This window comes from Mustelus asterias, unplaced genomic scaffold (genome assembly GCF_964213995.1).
Source record: "Mustelus asterias unplaced genomic scaffold, sMusAst1.hap1.1 HAP1_SCAFFOLD_1946, whole genome shotgun sequence".
Taxonomy (NCBI): Eukaryota; Metazoa; Chordata; class Chondrichthyes; order Carcharhiniformes; family Triakidae; genus Mustelus; species Mustelus asterias.
Window position 1 is genome coordinate 2,660 of NW_027591891.1, and position 23,563 is coordinate 26,222.

Genomic DNA, 23,563 nt, shown 5'->3' on the forward strand with positions numbered 1-23,563 from the left:
CACCCAGTACTGGACCTGATACTCCATTTGAGGCTGATCTAGTCTTGGGTCCTCTGTCGCTGTGTCCCCGACCCCTCACTGCTCCCTCGCTCCCTCACTGCTCCCTCGCTCCCTCACTGCTCCCTTGCTCCCTCACTCCTTCACATCCCCTCTCCCCGCTCTATTGCATTTCTCCCAGCCCTCTCCATTTCTGGTGGAGGGGGTGGGCTCGAGCTCACTCCGTGCTCTCTTTCACACTGCCTCGCCTCGCTCTGCTGCTTGTGGGGGCGGGGGGTCCCCTTTTGATGCCAGCGGACCATGCAATCCCAGTTCTCAAAGCTTCCTTTGTTTTTTCTCCCACCCCCCGCCCGGCCTCTGGTGCAGGGCAGTGGCACAGGGGCTGGCAATCCCTACAGGTCCCCGGAGATTAAAGCCAGAACTCCCGCCAAGGCTTTCAACTTCAACAATTTCCTGTCTGTCATGGTGAGTGTGGCCACTCGTAGATCCTCCCCCCCCCCCCACCACTCCCCCCACCACCACCACACGTCGAGCATCTCCAGTTCCCACATGCACACCCGAGCATCCCCAAACCAAGCTAAATCTGCGCCGACACCCTCCAATGCTTGACGACTTCCTCTACTGCTGCAGGAAAAAAGCCACTGAAACACGAGACCACCCAGTCCCTTGGGGCTTATTCTAGCCACGCGATCATCTGCACCTCAGTCCCACGTATCCTCGATAACCTTTCCCAATTTAAAAACGGTCTCCATTCTTGCTTCCACCCTCTTGTCTCTTTCGCCCCCTACCCCAGTCCTTGCCAGCTGTTTTATTCAGCTGGGGCAGGGACGAGAACTCTGGACTTGCATGAGGGGAATGGTGTCACGATCCTGTTAGGAGACCGTGACCATTCGGAGAAACACTTGTAGACAATAGTGCAATGTGGCCATGCAAGATGGCCGCCGTTAGCCCAGCCCCCACCTGCACGGAAGTCTGATGACATCACTGCTGGAGCCAGCAACCTGGAAAGGCAGAAAGGTCGGGGGGGGCGGGGAGGGGGGGGGGGGTGGGGGGGTGCGGAATCAGCAGGGGAAATGGGGGAGTGAAACATTCTGGCGCGCTTAAGTTCTGTTCATCTAGAATCATAGAAACCCTACAGTGCAGAAGGAGGCCATTCGGCCCATCGGGCCAGCATCGACAATGATCCCACCCAAGCCCTATCCCCACAATCCCACACGTTTACCCCTGATGCTCAGGGGCAATTTAGCATAGCCAATTCACCTAACCCGCACATCTTTGGAGTGTGGGAGGAAACCGGAGCACCCGGAGGAAACCCACGAGGACACGGGGAGAATGTACAAACTCTGCATAGTCGGTGAACATAAGAACTAGGAGCAGTGGGCCACCCGGCCCCTCGAGCCTGCTCCGCCGTTCAATAAGATCATGGCTGATCTTTTTGTGGATTCAGCTCCACTTACCCGCCCACTCACCATAACCCTTAATTCTTTTACTGTTCAAAAATTTATCTATCCTCACCTTAAAAACATTCAATGAGGTAGCCTCAACTGCTTCACTGAGCAGGGAATTCCACAGATTCACAACCCTTTGTGTGAAGAAGTTCCTCCTCAACTCAGTCCTAAATCTGCTCTCCCTCATTTTGAGGCTATGCCCCCTAGTTCTAGTTTCACCTGCCAGTGGAAACAACTTCCCTGCTTCTATCTTATCTATTCCCTTCATAATCTTATATGTTTCTGTAAGATCTCCCCTCAAGTGACCCAAGCTGGGAATTGAACCTGGGCTCCTGGCGCTGTGAGGCAGCAGTGCCAACCACTGCACAACCATGCTGCCCTAAAGGTATAGAGGAAGGAATTACAGTCAGGGAGACACAAATCTCTTTCCTTGTGGCAACAGAGGTGGAGAAGGTAGGCAAGAAGGCATATGGCATGCTTGCCTTCATCGGTCGGGGCATTGAGTATAAAAATTGGCAGGTTAGACTGCAGCTGTATAGAACCTTAGTTGGGCCTCATTTAGAATATTGTGTACAATTCTGGTCGCCACACTACCAGAAGGATGTGGATGCTTTGGAGAGGGTACAGAAGAGGTTTATCAGGATGTTGCCGGGTCTGGAGGGAATTCACCATAAGGGGAGGTTGGATAAACTCAGTTTGTTCTCACTGGAACGACGGAGGTTGAGGGGTGACCTGATAGAGGTTTACAAGATTATGAGAGGCATGGACAGAGTGGATAGTCAGATGATCTTTCCTAGGGTAGAAAAGTCAAGTACGAGGGGACATAGGTTTAAGGTGCGTGGGGAAATGTTTAGAGGAGATGTGCGAGGTAAGTGTTTTACACAGAGGGTGGTGAATGTCTGGAACGCGCTGCCCGGGGAGGTGGTGGGAGCGGGTACGATAGCGACATTTAAGGGGCAACTAGACGGATACATGAATAGGATGGGAATGGAAGGATACGGACTCCGGAAGTGCATACGGTTTTAATTTAGGCAGGCATCATGATCGGCGCAGGCTTGGAGGGCCGAAGGGCCTGTTCCTGTGCTGTACTGTTCTTTGTTCTTGGGGCCTGTTTCACCGCAGCTGCGTTGCCTGGGCGTTTATCGTCAGACGGCGGAGCAAGTGGACGTCTGGTCAACCCTTGCTGTCCACAACCTCCGCCCCCCCCCCTCCCCTCCACACACACACACACACACACACACACACACACACACACACATCGCGACTTGTTTACCCGCACACAAGTCCAGTTGTCTGTATAATGGCAGCACGCCTAAAGCTTTGCTCGTCCCCAATTCAGAATGTTGAACTCTCACCTTTCCCGCGTGTTCCTCCTGGAGAGGGCGTGCCGGGTATGTTCGCCGGTACGCGATTTCACAAGAGGCAAGAATTTGCGGCAACGCGACCCAGCCCTCTCCAGTAAAATAATTCCCACAGATACACTCCCCTCTGAGAGAAGAAATTCCTCCTCCTCTCCGTCTTAAAAAGACGAGACCCTCTTACTGATTATGACAGAGATGGACAACCTAGGCCAGTGAGTGAGGGGGCCACGTGAGGGGTCTGCCTTCCTCTCAGTGGGCCGCAAGATTGAAAGCGGGCTTGTTCACTAACCATGACCCCGTGAATAAGATTCAATCCATGAATACTCCACAATGAGTTATGGAAAATGCTTAATCGTTTATATGCGAATAGAGCTGTCATCAGCTTCAACTGGTAAAAATGAAAGAAATGTTTGCACTTTGGACACCGAGCTCACAGTCAATGTTGTGAGCAATCAGCACACACCTTCCTTGCTTTCTGTGCAAACTGGTAGGAAAATAAGTACGCAAATGTGGCAACCCTGCACCTGGGCAACGGTCAACAGAATGTCTTGTGGGCCCCACTCAGATCCCAGATGGTTGCATGTGGCACCCGGGCCGCAGGTTGCCCATCGCTGGATTATGCCCTCTGGTCCTAGATTCCCCCGTGAGGGGAAACAGCCCCTCAACATCTGTTGCACATTCCCCCCTCCACCACATACAGTCCTGCTGCACATTTAGCGTGTGAAGATGGCAGCGGCACATTTGCTCCATTGCATTGGCAGAGGCATTACCCTGGAGGATGCACCAGTGCACTGATGACTGACAGTTAACTGCCAGGCTTTGTTTAAATTCAACTCCGAGTTTGATTGGTCGGGGCATTGCCCTGGGAAATGAACAGGGGGAATGGCTGTCACCTGTTCTGTTCGAATGAAACAGGCGCATTCTCGAGCCCAGCGTGTGGTTTCCAGCACATGTAACTACGCATGTTATTGACTATCAAAACACTATTCACACTATCGCTTGTAAAGACTCAGCTGCATATAATTTTCCTTCGATCCCAGTGGATCCCTGCGTTTACTCAACCTTTGGCTTCTCCTGGGAGCAACATGGAAGGAGTATCACCGGAGGCTGGAATTCGCACCCATTTCTCGCCGTGTTCCAGCCATTCGTCAGGGTCCGAGAGATGGGGATAGTGCGGGGGGTAGGGGGGGGGAGGAAAAGGTGAACGATCAGCCGTCACCATACTGAATGGCGAAGCAGGTTCGATGGGCTGAATGGTCTCCAGTGGGCCAGATGTGCCCAACTGGTGACACATACTTGGTATTTACCCAGTAAAAACCTTCTGAACTGGAGCAACCTGAAGTCTGACAGTGAAGCTGATGTGATTGTTATATCCCACTCAACTTCACTTGGAAATTCATACTCCAAACTTAAAAACCGCTTCGGAAAGTCCACCGAAAGTCTTATTGGAAAGCAGCTGGATCACCAGACTCGATATTTGACACGAAGGATATAGAGGAACAGGGATATGCAATACTTCATCAGAATATTCTCCCTCTCCCAATTCCAGCCCCTCTCGCCCGCCCCCTCCTCTTCCTCACCCGTCCCCTCTCTTTCTCTCGCCCGCCCCCCCTCCCTCTCGCCCGCCCCCCCTCCCTCTCGCCCGCCCCCCTTCCTCTCGCTGACATCCCCCCTACCCCTCTGTGTCCTGCCCGGTCCCCTTTCTGTCCCCGCCCCCCCAACCCCTCCCCCAGCCTCCAATTCAATTGGCTGCTTCCACTTCTACCGCCCTCTGCTCCATCCACCCCAGTCAGGTTTCCCCTGCAGCGCTCCCTCATGCCCCCCTCACTCTCCTCTTGTGATATTTCAATCAGACTGTTGTTCGAGCTTTACAAACCTTCCTGTCCTCTCTACTCTCTCCACAGAAACCGTTCCTCAAACCACCCTCCTCGTCTAAAGGCCTCGACCGACCTTCGGTGATCAAAGAGACCAGCAGCGAGCAGACACGGGTACGGGGCAGACGAGGGGGACTTGGCGCAATTGCGGGGTGGGGGGGGCGGGGGGGGGGGGGGGCAGACTTGTAACAGGAACTCGGGCCTGGCTCAGGTTTTGTGGTGCAGCGGAAGGCAATCTAGCCGTTCAGCAGCGCCTTTCACCTCCCCAGGACCACCCGAGGCGCAATGTGATTTTGCTGTGATCACTGTTCCATTCTGGGAATTATGGCAACCAAGTTATTTAAACAAGATGTCAACCGCAGCCACCCTCAGCGGCCATGTGATTTTTAACTTCACCACAGTTGGTAGGAGGACCCTCCCACAGTGCGGTGCTCCCTCAGGACTGACCTTCCGACAGTGCGGCGCTCCCTCAGCACTGACCCTCCCACAGTGCAGCGCTCCCTCAGCACTGACCCTCCCACAGTGCGGCGCTCCCTCAGGACTGACCTTGCAACAGTGCGGCGCTCCCTCAGCACTGGCCCTCTGACAGTGCAGCACTCACTCAGCACTAACCCTCCCACAGTGCGGTGCTCCCTCAGCACTGACCCTCCCACAGTGCGGCGCTCCCTCAGCACTGACCCTCCCACAGTGCGGCGCTCCCTCAGCACTGACCCTCCCACAGTGCGGCGCTCCCTCAGCACTGACCCTCCCACAGTGCGGCGCTCCCTCAGCACTGGCCCTCTGACAGTGCAGCACTCACTCAGCACTAACCCTCCCACAGTGCGGTGCTCCCTCAGCACTGACCCTCCCACAGTGCGGCGCTCCCTCAGCACTGACCCTCCCACAGTGCGGCGCTCCCTCAGCACTGACCCTCCCACAGTGCGGCGCTCCCTCAGCACTGACCCTCCCACAGTGCGGCGCTCCCTCAGCACTGACCCTCCCACAGTGCGGCGCTCCCTCAGCACTGACACTCCCACAGTGCGGTGCTCCCTCAGCACTGACCCTCCCGCAGTGCGGCGCTCCCTCAGCACTGACCCTCCCACAGTGCGGCGCTCCCTCAGCACTGACCCTCCCACAGTGCGGCGCTCCCTCAGCACTGACCCTCCCACAGTGCGGCGCTCCCTCAGCACTAACCCTCCCACAGTGCGGTGCTCCCTCAGCACTGACCCTCCCGCAGTGCGACACCCCCTCAGCACTGACCCTCCCACAGTGCGGCGCTCCCTCAGCACTGACCCTCCCACAGTGCAGCGCTCCCTCAGCACTGACCCTCCCACAGTGCGGCGCTCCCTCAGCACTGACCCTCCCACAGTGCGGCGCTCCCTCAGCACCGACTCTCCCACAGTGTGGCCCTCCCACAGTTCAGCGCTCCCTCAGCACTGACCCTCCCACAGTGCGGCGCTCCCTCAGCACTGACCCTCCCACAGTGCGGTGCTCCCTCAGCACTGACCCTCCGACAGTGCGGCGCTCCCTCAGCACTGACCCTCCCACAGTGCGGCGCTCCCTCAGCACTGACCCTCCCACAGTGCGGCGCTCCCTCAGCACTGACCCTCCCACAGTGCGGCGCTCCCTCAGCACTGACCCTCCCACAGTGCGGCGCTCCCTAAGCACTGACCCTGCCACAGTGCGGCGCTCCCTCAGCACTGACCCTCCCACAGTGCGGCGCTCCCTCAGCACTGACCCTGCCACAGTGCGGCGCTCCCTCAGCACTGACCCTGCCACAGTGCGGCGCTCCCTCAGCACTGACCCTGCCACAGTGCAGCGCTCCCTCAGCACTGACCCTGCCACAGTGCGGCGCTCCCTCAGCACTGACCCTCCCACAGTGCGGCGATCCCTCAGCACTGACCCTGCCACAGTGCGGCGCTCCCTCAGCACTGACCCTCCCACAGTGCAGCGCTCCCTCAGCACTCTTGGTCAGGTGGGGGTGGGCTTGGACTGTAAATCCTGGGCTCTGTGGCTTGAATCTGTGGTCTCCACGCATCAAGGCTGATTGGCTGCAGTTCTCGGAAGAAAGCAGCCCCAGGATCGTGGCGGCCACGGTGATCATCAGCTAGCAATACCAGCGCCTCTGCCTGGTGTCCCCGCGTCCCAGTAATCGATGCACGGGAACGATGTCACTGCCCAGGGGATGTTGACCCGTTTTACTCATTTCCCCGAACATCCATGTTCTCTATCCTCAGAGGCAGCCGCTGGAAGCTACAGCTGTTCAGAGCCACACTGCTCCCTCTGTGCTGAAGCGGGACACGCCACAGAACGATCCGGAACGCATCCCGAGTGCGGTAATTACTGAGCTTTGCAAATCCCGCTGCTTCGGTGGTCAACCATGGGATTAATTTGGGATTGATACAGGGCGATGGGGGGGGGAGAGCCGAGCAGTGGGATTAGTTTGGGATTGATACAGGGAGAGAGCGAGGCAGTGGGATTAGTTTGGGATTGATACAGGGCTATGGGAGAGAGCGGGGCAGTGGGATTAGTTTTGGGATTGATACAGGGCCATGGGGAGAAAGTGGGGCAGTGGGATTAGTTTTGGGATTGATACAGGGCCATGGGGAGAAAGTGGGGCAGTGGGATTAGTTTGGGATTGATACAGGGCTACAGCAGAGAGCGAGGCAATGGGATTAGTTTGGGATTGATACAGGGCTATGGGGAGAAAGTGGGGCAGTGGGATTAATTTGGGATTGATACAGGGCTATGGGGAGAGAGCGGGGCAGTGGGATTAGTTTGGGATTGATACAGGGCCACGAGAGAGCGCGGGGCTGTGGGATTAGTTTGGGATTGATTCAGGGCTATGGAGAGAGAGCGGGGCAGTGGGAGTAGTTTGGGATTGATACAAGGCTACGGGGAGAGAGCGGGGCAGTGGGATTAGTTTGGGATTGATACTGGGCTATGGGAGAGAGCGGGACAGTGGGATGAGTTTGGGATTGATACAGGGCTATGGGGAGAGAGCGGGGCAGTGGGATTAATTTGGGATTAACATTAGGTTTCTTCATTGTAAAACTTGTTCTTCCTCGTGTTTCAGAGGTCAGTCGGTGAATCTGAATCCGCATCTCATCGATCGCCTTCTCCTTTGATCAAACAAAGGGACAGCAGAGAGCGGCACTCCAGCAAAAAGGCCCCACCCCCCTCCTCAGAGGTACAAATTTTAAGGAACGTAGTAAATTGGATCAGGAACAGGCCATTTGGCCCTTCAAGCCTGTTTTGCCATTCAGTATGATTATGGCTGATCCTCTATCTCAACGCCATATGCCCACCTTCTCCTCAAACCTCCTGGATACCTTGAGTGACAAGCAATCTATTTTATTCTTAAATATATTCAGTGATTTGTCCTGCCTTTTGTGGCAGAGCATTCCACTGGTTCACCAGCCTTGCAGTGAAGACATTTCTCCTCAGCTCAGTGGGCCTAAATGGCCTCCCCGTATCCTGAGACTGTGTCCCCCGTCCTAGACCCCCCTCCTTCCAGCCAGAGGAACAATACTCCCCGCATCCAGTCTGTCCAGCCCTGTCCGAATTTTATACGTTTCAATTAGATCCCTTCTAAATTCCAGTGAATACAGGCCCAGTCGACCCAATCTCTCCTCGTACAACAATCCCACCATCACAGGTGAAACTTGGCTGCACTCTGTGTGGTAAGTTATCCTTTCTTGGGTAAGGAGATGTAAACAGCAGACAGTATTCCGACTGTGGTCTCACCAAGGCCCTGTACAGCGGCAGTAAGACATCCCTACTCCTGTACTCGAGTCCACATGCAATGAAGGCCAATGTACCATTTGCCATCCTAACTGCTTGCTGTACCTGCATACTTGCTTTCAGTGACTGGTGTACTATGACCGCCAGGTCCCTTTGAACGTCAACATTTCCCAATCTGTCACCACTTAAATAATACTCTGCTGTCCCATTCCTCTGTCCGAAGCAGATAGCTTCACTCTTGTACGAAATAGGAGCAGAAGTAGGCCGTTCGGCCTCTCAAGCCTGAGCACGCATCGGGAGAGAGGTGTGGCTCAGATGAGGGATTGAACTGAGGCCCCATGTCTCCTGCTCCTCCCCCCCCCCCCCCACCCCCCACCCCACCCAAAACCACTGTCGACCCCACTCTATCTGTCCAGTGGCGGAGATAGGAGCTGTAATTGGCTGTCTTTGGGATCTTGCTGTGCCGCCGCTATTCTCAAACTTGCTGTTGCCTGCATGATGACGTGGGTTAATTGGCTGGGAAGGGAGTGGGGTGGGTGCGGGCTTGGGGGGGGGGGGGGGGGCAGGGGGGCGGGGGGGAGGGGTGCGGGGGGGGGTGGAGGGCAACCTCTGGGTGCGTAAACTCCTCCGCCTCCTTTCCCCTGTTTACCCCCCCCCCCCCCCCCCCCCCAAGAGACGAGCATTGGGCAGGAAGGCGATATGAGGGTCTGTCTCAGAGGGAGGGGTGTGTGCCGCTCCACCACACCCCCTCCCTTTTTTTGTGGAGGACAGAGCCGATTTCTCCCCATCTTCTCCGCTGCCTGTGTGATTCATACAGAGACAGGCTGGATCTGTGCTGGGACCACAGCTAATCGCTGTTCTTTAATGATTCCGGGATTCATAAAAAAAACCCCACACAATTCCTAAAATTCAGTCGAGGGATCTGAGGGATAGACAATATTGGCGGGGGGCTGGGGGGGGAGGGGGGGGGGGGGGGGAGAGAGAGAGAGAGAGAGAGGTTCGACACAGACGAACATGAGGGTCTACACTTTCTGCGGGACCACGGGGTGGTCACTTAATGATCTGGACAGTGAAAGTTTGCAGGGAGGAAGGAGAGGAAGAACGGATCTCCCGGTGTACAAACAGACCAATCAACATCGGAATTAGGAGCAGAAGTGGGCAAATTGAGCTCTTCGAGCCTGCTCCCCCATTCAATCAGATCATGGCTGACCTGGTCTCAAATCCACCTCCCCACCTGTTCCCCATACCCCTTTAACCCATTTTTAAAATCAGAAATATATCTATCTGCGTCAATGATTCAGACCCCACCGCGCTATGGGGCAGCGAGTTCCACAAATTCACCACCCTCTGTGAGACGTAGTTCCTCCTCATCTCAGTTTTAAGTCTATCGCCTCTCAACCCATACCTGTGACCTCTTGTTCTAGATTGCCCCGTGAGAGGAAACATTTGGTCAACCTTTACCTTATCAATCCCTTTTAAAATTTTATATCCCTCGATCAGATCCCCTCTCAACCTTCGAAACCCCAGCCAGTACGAGCCCAAACTGTTTAATCTCTCCTCATGTGTCAACCCCTTCATCCCCGGAATCAATCTGGTGAACCTCCTCTGAACTGCCTCCAATGCCACCACGTCCTTATTCAAATAAGGACACCAAAACTGGACACAATGCTCCATTAACAAACATTGACCGTCACGCTACAGATCAGCGACATCCAGACCCAAAAAAAAAGGCAAAACCCAGCCCCAGACTTAATTTCCCGAGGGGGCAGGATTTGAGAGTAAGGAGGTTGGAGTCAATCTGAGTCGGATCTCTGTTCAGCCCTCACTGCTGGCAGTTCCGGTCTCCATGCTACAAGAAAGAATGTCGAGCCACTTGGGAGAGGGCGCGGGGATCGGCCAGGACAATCCCAGAAATGTGCGTGTTTACATCCCAGGGAAAGATGCAAGAGGCTCTTTTCTAATGGCGAAGATATAGTGGCTCAGGAGGGGTTGTTGGGAATGGGGGGGGCGGGGGAAACAAGACCCCAATCAAGGTCTCGAAAGGAACAAAAGGTTTTGGATCGAGTGGTGACACGGAGTGCTCCCTCTGGTGGGGAAGAGCAGAATGCAAAGATGTCAATATAAGACATTCACCAAGGGATCCATGGCGGGGATGGTGGAGTTTAGGAGAGTGGCGAGAATGTGGAAGTGGTTGAGGTGAATCATGTGGCTCTGTCTAAGGGGAGAGTGGGGGTGGGGGATGCTGGATAAACACACGAGGGAGAAGGAGATGGAAGGTTACGATGGCAAGTTCAGATTCAGAAAAATGGGCGGAGACTCAGAAAGGAGCACCAGCATGGAGCAGAGGGACCGAACAGCCTGATTTTGGTCCGCACTTCAGATTAGGGTCACTGTGCCTGTATGTGAATGTGTGGTGTGTGAAAAGTATGATTGGTGGGTTACAGGCAGATTACGGTCTATGGATGATGCTGTGATGACAGAGAGCTGGCTCAAGGAAGCGCAGGACCGGGTGTTACAAATATTCCTGCATGCTAAGTGTTCAGGACAGATAAGAAAGGAAGAAAAGGTGGAGGGGTAGTGGGGTTATGGAGAGCATTGCAGTGCTGCAGAGAAAGGATGTCCCACGGGGGTCGAGGCCAGAATCTATTTAGCTACAGCTAAGGAACAAAAAAGGTGCAGTTACATTGCTGGGTCTTATTGAGAGTCACCAAGTAGTGAGAAGGATGAAAGGAAACAGATTTCCAAGAAGATGACAAATAGATGCAAAAACTATAGAGTGGTTATAATGGGAGATCTCAATTATCTGAATATAGACTGGGACAGTAAGGGTAGGAGGGGCAGAGAGGGGGCAAGAGTTTTTAAGTGTGTTCAGGAGAGTTTTCTGCAGCGTTTGATCCTAATGAGAAAGGAGGCTCTGATAGATCTGTTTCTAGTGAATCAGGGTGGGCAAAGTGGGTCAAATGTCAGAAGGGGAACATTTAGGCAGCAGTGATCATTGTATCATTAGCATTGACCCTCTGACAGTGTGACGTTCCCTCAGCACTGACCCTCCCAGTGCGGCACTCCCTCAGCACTGACCCTCCCACAGTGCGGCGCTCCCTCAGCACTGACCCTCCCACAGTGCAGCGCTCCCTCAGCACTGACCATCCCACAGTGCGGCGCTCCCTCAGCGCTGACCCTCCCACAGTGCGGTGCTTCCTCAGCACTGACCCTCGGCAGTGCGGCGCTCCCTCAGCACTGACTCTCCCACAGTGCGGCGCTCCCTCAGCATTGACCCTCTGACAGTGCAGCGTTCCCTCAGCACTGACCCTCCCACAGTGTGGCGCTCCCTCAGCACTGACCCTCCCACAGTGCGGCGCTCCCTCAGCACTGACCCTCCCACAGTGGCGGCGCTCCCTCAGCACTGACCCTCCCACAGTGTGGCGCTCCCTCAACACTGACCCTCCGACAGTGCGGCGCTCCCTCAGCACTGACCCTCCGACAGTGCGGCGCTCCCTCAGCACTGACCCTCCGACAGTGCGGCACTCCCTCAGCACTGACCCTCCGACAGTGCGGCGCTCCCTCAGCACTGACCCTCCCACAGTGCGGCGCTCCCTCAGCACTGACGCTCCCACAGTGCGGTGCTCCCTCAGCACTGACCCTCCCACAGTGCGGCGCTCCCTCAGCACTGACCCTCCCACAGTGCGGCGCTCCCTCAGCACTGACCCTCCCACAGTGCGGCACTCACTCAGCACTGACCCTCCGACAGTGCGGCACTCACTCAGCACTGACCCTCCGACAGTGCGGCGCTCCCTCAGCACTGACCCTCCCACAGTGCGGCGCTCCCTCAGCACTGACCCTCCGGGAGTTACACTTCTGCCTTTCAATCTCTGAAACCCAGTCAGCAGCCCAGCTCGGCATTGGCACTGAGCTCAAATACTGAACGGGTTTGTCTGAGCACTTGAGCCACTGAATGAGGCGAATGAACCCAAAACGTTCTTTATTTCACTTCCAGGAAACCGGTTTGCAGGACTTGTCCACTCGGATTGTCCCTCCCATGATCCAAGAAGCCAGCGCGGAGACGGGAAGCACTAACCGGCCATCAGTCTCACCCAAGGTAAGAGGTTCGGAACGGAGAAGGCTCAGTCTTCCTGGAGAGAGAGGGCCCCTCCAGCTCCCTGCAGGGAGTCCTGAAGCCCCTCACAGCTGGTGAACAAAATCTGTTGAAGGCAGTGCAGCCAGATTGTGCACAGCAAGATCCCATTGACAGTAATGGGGTCATGCCCCACGTCATCTCTTTTAGTTGTTGATTGAATTAGTGGTTCTCTCTCGCCGCACCCCCCCCCCCGCCCACCCCATCTCCGACAGTGCGGCACTCCCTCAGCACTGACCCTCCAACAGTGCAGCACTCCCTCAGCACTGACCCTCCCACAGTGCAGCGCTCCCTCAGCACTGACCCTCCCACAGTGCGGCGCTCCCTCAGCACTGACCCTCCCACAGTGCGGCGCTCCCTCAGCACTGACCCTCCCACAGTGCGGCGCTCCCTCAGCACTGACCCTCCCACAGTGCGGCACTCCCTCAGCACTGACCCTCCCACAGTGCGGCGCTCCCTCAGCACTGACCCTCCCACAGTGCAGCGCTCCATCAGCACTGACCCTCCCACAGTGCGGCGCTCCCTCAGCACTGACCCTCCCACAGTGCGGCACTCCCTCAGCACTGACCCTCCCACAGTGCGGCGCTCCCTCAGCACTGACCCTCCCACAGTGTGGGGGTGGAATGTTGAGCCCGGATTCTGGGACCTGTGTCCTTTACTCTGTGGGGCAGAGCTGAACCCATATCCTCCCGATTCGGAGACGCAAGGGAGGGAGCAAGACAGGCTGCACACCGCGTGTCTTGGACGGGTATCTCACCTTTCAGCTACGACACAGCTGAGGGAATATTAACCGCTCCTTTCTCCTGCCAGAGGCCAGCGGAGCCAGAGGTCCGAGCGTCTGGAGTTCCATCCAATTCCCGGCTCTCAAGAGGAGCCACTCCGGAACAGAACCCGGGATACGGACGATCCACTCCTGCGGCGGTAAGCAAGGTTTCTCGCCCCACACTGCACTTCGTGTGTGTCCCTCGGGAGGATTTACATTCACAATGTACCGTTAACCCATAAAACATCCCTGAGGCATTTCACAGGAGCCACAATCAGACAGAAACTGACCCCAATGACACTCGAGGAGATATTTGGAACAGGCGACCAAAAGCTTGGTGAAGGGGTCAGTTTTTAAGGAGCATCTTAAAAGAGGTGGGGAGAGAGAGACAGAGAATGAGCAAGACAGGCAGAGGGTGAGCGAGGCAGAGGGGCAGAGTCTGAACGAGGCAGAGGAGCAGAGCGTGGGTGGGCGAGACAGATGGGCAGAATGTGGGCGGGCATGGCAGATGGGCTGAGGGCGGGCAAGGCAGACAGATGGTGGGTGGAAGCCCAAGCGAGGCAAAGTGCAGGTCAGACAAACAGAGGCGGGCAGAGTGTGAGTTAGACAGGCAGAGAGGCGGGCAGACTACGGCTCAGACAGACGGAGGGGGGTCAGACAGGGGCGGGCAGAATGCGGGTCAGGCAGACAGAGAATGTGGGTCGGGCAGACAGAGGGTGCGGGTCGGGCAGACAGAGGGTGCGGGTCGGGCAGGCAGAGGGTGCGGGTCGGGCAGGCAGAGGGTGCGGGTCGGGCAGGCAGAGGGTGCGGGTCGGGCAGGCAGAGGGTGCGGGTCGGGCAGGCAGAGGGTGCGGGTCGGGCAGGCAGAGGGTGCGGGTCGGGCAGGCAGAGGGTGCGGGTCGGGCAGGCAGAGGGTGCGGGTCGGGCAGGCAGAGGGTGCGGGTCGGGCAGGCAGAGGGTGCGGGTCGGGCAGGCAGAGGGTGGGCAGAGAGCGGGTCAGACAGAAAAGCAGGTGGACCCTTGAGAGGGGAAGGCTGAATGGGCCGTTGGGGTGAGCTCCATCAACTCCAGAATAGCTGAGTTGGAGGGCACGGCCACAAGGTGGGGGTTTTCCTCCCTTTGTGTAAGGGGCAGCTGTAGTTTGATTGATGGGGAACGATGTCAGGAGTTCCAGTTTAGTCACCAGTGTTAGCGAATAACGGCATTAGATATCAGTGTTCTAAAAAGTTCTAAAAGTTTATTTATTTGTCACAAGAAGGCTGACATTAACACTGCAATGAAGTTACTGTGAAAATCCCCTAGTCGCCACACTCCGGCGCCTGTTCGGGTAACACTGAGGGAGAATTTAGCATGGCCAATGCACCCAACCAGCACGTCTTCCGGACTGTGGGAGGAAACCGGAGCACCTGGAGGAAACCCACGCAGACACGGGGAGAATGTGCAAACTCCACGCAGACAGTGACCCAAGCTGGGAATCGAACCCAGGTCCCTGGCGTTGTGAGGCAGCAGTGCTAACCACTGTGCCACCGTGCCACCCATTCGGGGGGGGGGCATAGCTGGACCCATGGTGTGCATTCATAATGCAGTCGTAAACCCCGCCCCCCTCCAACTTTAGAGTCCGAAATCCTACCCCTCGTATGATTTCTCTATGTAATTCCTGGTGCTCACATTCACACTGGGAACTGCCCATGTAAAGGCGTCACGTGGTAATTCCACCCTCCACCCACTCGACGGTGCTGCAGAGTTGGGGGCTGGGAGGAGATGCTCACGATTTGTCATGTTTTTAAAAAAATTTCTTTCCAACTCTTCCGAATCCCCCGTCTCCCGCCCCCACCTCTGCCCTGAAGGCTGAAGCAGGTCAGTCAGTTCCGTCGCACAGCCTGGAAGAGAGTAAGAATGATGCCAGGGACGACAGCGCTTTGCCAGTGGTGAGTCTCCACTGGTGATGGTGGTGATAGTGTCGGTGGGCGGGCGGAGGGTGAGGGGGTGGGTTCATTCCACGCAGCACCCGTACCAGACTCGGTGTGCCGGCGTTGAAGGGGCCCCACTCCCCGATCAGTGTGGCGAGGGTGGGTCGCTGAGGCAGGCTAGGGCAGGGGGTGCAGCAGAGGCGAGGGGGAATACAAGGAAGAAATCTAGCAGCTCGGGGGCCAGGCAAAGTACCACGGTTCACTGCCCCCACCCCCTCTCCCTTTGTTAGCTTATCTTGGCCACTCATTGTCTCCATGTCTCTCTCTAATTTTGGTTCACTCTCCTTCTGTTTCTCTTTATTTCTCACTTCATCTGGCGCGCGCGCGCTCCCCATCTCTCTCCCCGTCTCTCTCCCCGTCTCTCTCCCCGTCTCTCTCCCCGTCTCTCTCCCCGTCTCTCTCCCCGTCTCTCTCCCCGTCTCTCTCCCCGTCTCTCTCCCCGTCTCTCTCCCCGTCTCTCTCCCCGTCTCTCTCCCCGTCTCTCTCCCCGTCTCTCTCCCCGTCTCTCTCCCCGTCTCTCTCCCCGTCTCTCTCCCCGTCTCTCTCCCCGTCTCTCGCCCCCGCCTCTCGCTCCCGTCTCCGTCTCTCGCCCCCCACCCCCCTGTCTCCATCTCTCGCTCCCCCCCCGTCTCCATCTCTCGCTCCCCCCCCCCCCCCCGTCTCCATCTCTCGCTCCTCCCCCCCCCCCGTCTCCATCTCTCGCTCCTCCCCCCCCCCCGTCTCCATCTCTCGCTCCCCCCCGTCTCCATCTCTTGCTCGCCCCCCCCCCATCTCCATCTCTCTTCCCCCCCCCATCTCCATCTCTCTTCCCCCCCCCGCCTCCATCTCTCTTCCCCCCCCCCCGTCTCCATCTCTCTTCCCCCTCCGTCTCCATCTCTCTTCCCCCCCCGTCTCCATCTCTCTTCCCCCCCCCCCATCTCCATCTCTCGCTGCCCCCCCCCCCCGTCTCCATCTCTCTTCCCCCCCCGTCTCCATCTCTTGCTCGCCCCCCCCCCATCTCCATCTCTCTTTTCCCCCCCGTCTCCATCTCTCTTCCCCCCCCCCGCCTCCATCTCTCTTCCCCCCCCCCGTCTCCATCTCTCTTCCCCACCCCCCGTCTCCATCTCTCTTCCCCCCCCCTCCATCTCCATCTCTCGCTCCCCCCCCCGTCTCCATCTCTCTTCCCCCCCGTCTCCATCTCTCTTCCCCCCCTCCCCAATCTCCATCTCTCGCTCCCCCCCCCGTCTCCATCTCTCTTCCCCCCCGTCTCCATCTCTGCACCCCCCCCCCCCGTCTTCATCTCTCTCTGCTCCAGTCCTGATCGCTCTCTCTCCCCCAACTCTCTCCCTCTCTCCCCCCGACTCTCTCCCCCTCACCCCTTTACTTTATCTCCCCATTGCTGTTGGGTGTGGAGGGTTACTGAGTGACAGTGTGAGGGAGCTGGATTAACATCAGTGGAGATACAGTCAGTAACACAGGGCGCTGGGGGAGAGGGGTTACTGAGTGACAGTGTGAGGGAGCTGGATTAACATCAGTAGAGATATAGTCAGTAACACAGGGTGCGGGGGGGAGAGGGATTACTGAGTGACAGTGTGAGGGAGCTGGATTAACATCAGTAGATTTACAGTCAGTAACACAGGGTGCTCGGGGAGAGGGGTTACTGAGTGACAGTGTGAGGGAGCTGGATTAACATCAGTAGAGATACAGTCAATAACACAGGGTGCTGGGGGAGAGGGGTTACTGAGTGACAGTGTGAGGGAGCTGGATTAACATCAGTAGAGATACAGTCAGTAACACAGGGTGCTGGGGGAGAGGGGTTACTGAGTGACAGTGTGAGGTGAGGGAGCTGGATTAACATCAGTAGAGATACAGTCAGTAACATAGGGCGCTGGGGGAGAGGGGTTACTGAGTGACAGTGTGAGGGAGCTGGATTAACATCAGTAGAGATACAGTCAGTAACACAGGGTGCTGGGGGAGAGTGGTTACTGAGTGACAGTGTGAGGGAGCTGGATTAACATCAGTAGAGATACAGTCAGTAACACAGGGTGCTGGGGGGAGAGGGGGTACTGAGTGACAGTGTGAGGGAGCTGGATTAACATCAGTAGAGATACAGTCAGTAACACAGGGTGCTGGGGGGAGAGTGGTTACTGAGTGACAGTGTGAGGGAGCTGGATTAACATCAGTACAGATACAGTCTGTAACACAGGGTGCTGGGGGGAGAGGGGTTACTGAGTGACAGTGTGAGGTGAGGGAGCTGGATTAACATCAGTAGAGATACAGTCAGTAACACAGGGTGCTGGGGCGAGAGAGGTTACTGAGTGACAGTGTGAGGTGAGGGAGCTGGATTAACATCAGTAGAGATACAGTCAGTAACACAGGGCGCTGGAGGGAGAGGGGTTACTGAGTGACAGTGTGAGGGAGCTGGATTAACATCAGTAGAGATACAGTAAGTAACACAGGGCGCTGGGGGGGAGAGGGGTTACTGAGTGACAGTGTGAGGGAGCTGGATTAACATCAGTAGAGATACAGTCAGTAACACAGGGTGCTGGGGGAGAGGGGTTACTGAGTGACAGTGTGAGGGAGCTGGATTAACATCAGTAGAGATACAGTCAGTAACACAGGGCGCTGGGGGAGAGGGGTTACTGAGTGACAGTGTGAGGGAGCTGGATTAACATCAGTAGAGATACAGTCAGTAACACAGGGTGCTGGGGGAGAGGGGTTACTGAGTGACAGTGTGAGGGAGCTGGATTAACATCAGTAGAGATACAGTCAGTAACACAGGGTGCTGGGGGGAGAGGGGTTACTGAGTGACAGTGTGAGGGAGCTGGATTAACATCAGTAGAGATACAGTCAGTAACACATACAGTCAGTAACACAGGGTGCTGGGGGAGAGGGGTTACTGAGTGACAGTGTGAGGTGAGGGAGCTGGATTAACATCAGTAGAGATACAGTCAGTAACACAGGGTGCTGGGGGACAGGGGTTACTGAGTGACAGCGTGAGGGAGCTGGATTAACATCAGTAGAGATACAGTCAGTAACACAGGGTGCTGGGGGGAGAGGGGTTACTGAGTGACAGTGTGAGGGAGCTGGATTAACATCAGTAGAGATACAGTCAGTAACACAGGGTGCTGGGGGGAGAGGGGTTACTGAGTGACAGTGTGAGGGAACTGGATTAACATCAGTAGAGATACAGTCAGTAACACAGGGTGCTGGGGGGGAGAGGTTACTGAGTGACAGTGTGAGGGAGCTGGATTAACATCAGTAGAGGTACAGTCAGTAACACAGTGCTTCCGCCATCTCGAGTGTGAAGAGGAATCCTCAGACAAGCAGTCTCTCTTTCGGCCTTGTGCACTTTTGTCTTCCAGTCCGGTTACCCGAAACCTATTTCTCCCCCCGTTTAATTTTGAGTTTCATATCGTTTAGAAACTGAATGAGGCAGTGATCTGTTTCTGTCCATCTCTCGCAGGGCATCTACATTGTTAGTTCACCAATCTTCTGTCTCTCTTTTTCAAGCACACGCGGGCGGTCCCTCACTCGTCCGGGCGGTCCCTCGCTCGTCCGGGCGGTCCCTCGCTCGTCCGGGCGGTCCCTCGCTCGTCCGGGCGGTCCCTCGCTCGGCCGTGCGGTCCCTCGCTCGGCCGTGCGGTCCCTCGCTCGGCCGTGCGGTCCCTCGCTCGTCCGTGCGGTCCCTCGCTCGTCCGTGCGGTCCCTCGCTCGGCCGTGCGGTCCCTCGCTCGTCCGTGCGGTCCCTCGCTCGTCCGTGCGGTCGCTCGCTCGTCCGTGCGGTCGCTCGCTCGTCCGTGCGGTCCCTCGCTCGTCCGTGCGGTCCCTCGCTCGTCCGTGCGGTCCCTCGCTCGTCCGTGCGGTCCCTCGCTCGTCCGTGCGGTCCCTCGCTCGTCCGTGCGGTCCCTCGCTCGTCCGTGCGGTCCCTCGCTCGTCCGTGCGGTCCCTCGCTCGGCCGTGCGGTCCCTCGCTCGGCCGTGCGGTCCCTCGCTCGGCCGTGCGGTCCCTCGCTCCCCCCGACCCTCGCTCCCCCCGACCCTCGCTCCCCCCGACCCTCGCTCCCCCCGACCCTCGCTCCCCCCGACCCTCGCTCCCCCCGACCCTCGCTCCCCCCGACCCTCGCTCCCCCCGACCCTCGCTCCCCCCGACCCTCGCTCCCCCCGACCCTCGCTCCCCCCGACCCTCGCTCCCCCCGACCCTCGCTCCCCCCGACCCTCGCTCCCCCCGACCCTCGCTCCCCCCGACCCTCGCTCCCCCCGACCCTCGCTCCCCCCGACCCTCGCTCCCCCCGACCCTCGCTCCCCCCGACCCTCGCTCCCCCCGACCCTCGCTCCCCCCGACCCTCGCTCCCCCCGACCCTCGCTCCCCCCGACCCTCGCTCCCCCCGACCCTCGCTCCCCCCGACCCTCGCTCCCCCCGACCCTCGCTCCCCCCGACCCTCGCTCCCCCCGACCCTCGCTCCCCCCGACCCTCGCTCCCCCCGACCCTCGCTCCCCCCGACCCTCGCTCCCCCCGACCCTCGCTCCCCCCGACCCTCGCTCCCCCCGACCCTCGCTCCCCCCGACCCTCGCTCCCCCCGACCCTCGCTCCCCCCGACCCTCGCTCCCCCCGACCCTCGCTCCCCCCGACCCTCGCTCCCCCCGACCCTCGCTCCCCCCGACCCTCGCTCCCCCCGACCCTCGCTCCCCCCGACCCTCGCTCCCCCCGACCCTCGCTCCCCCCGACCCTCGCTCCCCCCGACCCTCGCTCCCCCCGACCCTCGCTCCCCCCGACCCTCGCTCCCCCCGACCCTCGCTCCCCCCGACCCTCGCTCCCCCCGACCCTCGCTCCCCCCGACCCTCGCTCCCCCCGACCCTCGCTCCCCCCGACCCTCGCTCCCCCCGACCCTCGCTCCCCCCGACCCTCGCTCCCCCCGACCCTCGCTCCCCCCGACCCTCGCTCCCCCCGACCCTCGCTCCCCCCGACCCTCGCTCCCCCCGACCCTCGCTCCCCCCGACCCTCGCTCCCCCCGACCCTCGCTCCCCCCGACCCTCGCTCCCCCCGACCCTCGCTCCCCCCGACCCTCGCTCCCCCCGACCCTCGCTCCCCCCGACCCTCGCTCCCCCCGACCCTCGCTCCCCCCGACCCTCGCTCCCCCCGACCCTCGCTCCCCCCGACCCTCGCTCCCCCCGACCCTCGCTCCCCCCGACCCTCGCTCCCCCCGACCCTCGCTCCCCCCGACCCTCGCTCCCCCCGACCCTCGCTCCCCCCGACCCTCGCTCCCCCCGACCCTCGCTCCCCCCGACCCTCGCTCCCCCCGACCCTCGCTCCCCCCGACCCTCGCTCCCCCCGACCCTCGCTCCCCCCGACCCTCGCTCCCCCCGACCCTCGCTCCCCCCGACCCTCGCTCCCCCCGACCCTCGCTCCCCCCGACCCTCGCTCCCCCCGACCCTCGCTCCCCCCGACCCTCGCTCCCCCCGACCCTCGCTCCCCCCGACCCTCGCTCCCCCCGACCCTCGCTCCCCCCGACCCTCGCTCCCCCCGACCCTCGCTCCCCCCGACCCTCGCTCCCCCCGACCCTCGCTCCCCCCGACCCTCGCTCCCCCCGACCCTCGCTCCCCCCGACCCTCGCTCCCCCCGACCCTCGCTCCCCCCGACCCTCGCTCCCCCCGACCCTCGCTCCCCCCGACCCTCGCTCCCCCCGACCCTCGCTCCCCCCGACCCTCGCTCCCCCCGACCCTCGCTCCCCCCGACCCTCGCTCCCCCCGACCCTCGCTCCCCCCGACCCTCGCTCCCCCCCACCCTCGCTCCCCCCCACCCTCGCTCCCCCCCACCCTCGCTCCCCCCCACCCTCGCTCCCCCCCACCCTCGCTCCCCCCACCCTCGCTCCCCCCCACCCTCGCTCCCCCCCACCCTCGCTCCCCCTCCCCCCCCACCCCCCCACCTACCCCCATCCCGCTGTCCCTCCTGCTGCCCCTTGGCCTGCCCCCCCACCGCCCCTGCCGCCTGCTGCCCCTCCGGCCCCCGCTCTCTCACACTCTCTCTCTGTGTTGCAGATCACCCAGATCTTCAGCCTGGGATCTCCCTACATGATGATGACCTTGGAGCCACTGCTGCGGAACTTCATGCAGGAGCTGATGGTAATGCCGCTGCCCGCCTCCTGGGTGGTCTGCTCCTCACTGGGGCCCGACGTACAGCTGATCCAGCTCTCCCGCAAGTCCCCGGTGTCCGACGCAGTGGTCCAGATCCGGCCAGGCTTCTTCTTCCACGTGCTGGTACGTGGGCTGCCCGTGCCATTGGGTCACCGGCTCTACCGCAGCCACCCGGCCCAGCTGACCACGGTGGACGACGTGGTGGACCTGATCAGCGACCTGGAGACCTACCGAGTATGCGCCGGCTACCCGCAGCTCCGCAACTCCAAGCCACCGCCCGCGGCCGTGGCAGCGCTGCTCCCCTGCGAGCGGTCCTCCTACTGCGAGGTGCTGGTGGACAAGGACCGCTGCTTCCAGTGTGCCCTCACGATGTGAGGCTCCGAACTCTGACCTCGCTCGCCACCAACTCTCTATCTCTGTCTCTCGCGCCCTGGGGGGTAGGGGTGGAGGTGGGAGGGGGAGGGGGGGGGGTAATGGGGCTCGGGGGGTTCCCACAGATGACACTAAATCACACACTCGCACATGAGAGATAGAGAGAGAGAGAGTTAACGATCGAAACACTGGATTACTGGAATGCACCGCCTCTTAGATCAGCGCTGTCTGTTGGCCACCCCATCCCTCTTCTATCACCCCCCGCCCACCACACACCCGCCCCCCGCCCACCACCCACCCGCCCCCCGCCTACCACCCACCCGCCCACCACCCACCGGCCCCCCGCCCATGACCCACCGCCAGTGCTCTCCAAACAAGGTGACTAATCAGTCTAACTCTTGTCTTGCCTCCACAGCCCCTTCCTTCCCCATCCCCGGCCTTGCTCAGTCTCCCTCTCCCGCCACACCCCCCAGCCTCTCTGCTCTCTCCCCCCCACCCCACCAGTCCTTGTTCCTTTGGTGTCTGCATAGTCGGGGAGGGTCATGTGAGGTTAATATTGGAGCCTTCTGTTTCCACCCAAACACTCCCCCCACCCCTCCCGGCACCCCTCAACTCCCACACCCCCGTGCCCCCCTCCCCTCGGCTCCCCACCATGCTCCCTCTCCTCGGCTCCCCCATGCCCCCCCCCCCGTCGGGCTCCCCTGTGCCCCTCCCCTTGGCTCCCCCGTGCCCCCCCCCCCTCGGGCTCCCCCATGCCCCCCTCGGGCTCCCCTGTGCCCCTCCCCTTGGCTCCCCCGTGCCCCCCCCTCCCCCCATGTCCCCTCCTCGGGCTCCCTCCGTGTCCCCCCCCTCGGGCTCCCCTGCGCCCCCCCCCCCCCTCAGCTCCCCCATGCCCTCCCCTCAGGCTCCCCCATGCCCCCCCTCGGGCTCCCCTGCGCCCCCCCCCCCCCCCAGCTCCCCCATGCCCCACCCTCGGGCTCCCCCGTGCCCCTCCCCTCGGCTTCCCCATGCCCCCCCCCCCCCCCTCGGGCTCCCCCGTGCCACCCCCATGCCACCCCCCCCCCCCCTGTCGGGCTCCCCTGTGCCCTCCCCCCCTCAGCTCCCCCATGGCCCCCTCGGGCTCCCCTGTGCCCCTCCCCTTGGCTCCCCCGTGCCCCCCCCTCCCCCCGTGTCCCCCCCTCCCCCCGTGTCCCCTCCTCGGGCTCCCCCCGTGTCCCCTCCTCGGGCTCCCCCCGTGTCCCCCCCTCGGGCTCCCCTGCGCCCCCCCCTCAGCTCCCCCATGCCCCACCCTCGGGCTCCCCCATGCCCCTCCCTTCGGGCTCCCCCTTGCCCCTCCCCTCGGCTCCTCCCGTGCCGCCCCTTCAGTTCCCACCCCAGCACCATCTCCTTGTTGTGGTTGTGACACGTGTGTGTCGTCTTCCCGGATGCCACTTTCCCCGTTTGTGGAGAGCAGTTCCTTTTAGAAGAGGCTGATTTCTTTCTTTGAGATCAGGATTTTGTCATCATGCTTCTTTGTTCTTGCAAACGGTGAATTGATGGGGCGTTTCTACGCGGAAATTTCCCACTTTCCCGAATTCCACCAGAGAGAGAGAGAGGATATTGGGGCCACATGCTCTCTCACACACCCGTGCCCGCACACACATTCACACAAACACACACCTTCCTGCACACACTGATTCTGGTTGGGGCAGTTGTATAACAGGCAACAAGGCACTGGGGAGGACAATGTGGCTGTCCCATTCCCCACCCGACACTTGTGTGCCACTCCCTCAGCACTCACCCTCCGACAGTGCGGCACTCCCTCAGCCTG

At 59.8% G+C, this 23,563-nt stretch overlaps 1 protein-coding gene across 1 annotated transcript; it reads left to right on the forward strand.

The window, feature by feature from the left end:
- Nucleotides 1-297: 297 nt before the first annotated feature.
- Nucleotides 298-22,554, forward strand: mbd1a (methyl-CpG binding domain protein 1a). The gene is made up of 8 exons (XM_078206987.1): nucleotides 298-462; nucleotides 4,711-4,794; nucleotides 6,897-6,995; nucleotides 7,736-7,849; nucleotides 12,398-12,499; nucleotides 13,346-13,456; nucleotides 15,146-15,226; nucleotides 21,286-22,554. The coding sequence occupies exons 1-8, from the start codon at nucleotides 298-300 to the stop codon at nucleotides 21,754-21,756; spliced, it is 1,227 nt and encodes a 408-aa protein (XP_078063113.1). The 3' UTR covers nucleotides 21,757-22,554.
- Nucleotides 22,555-23,563: the final 1,009 nt, after the last annotated feature.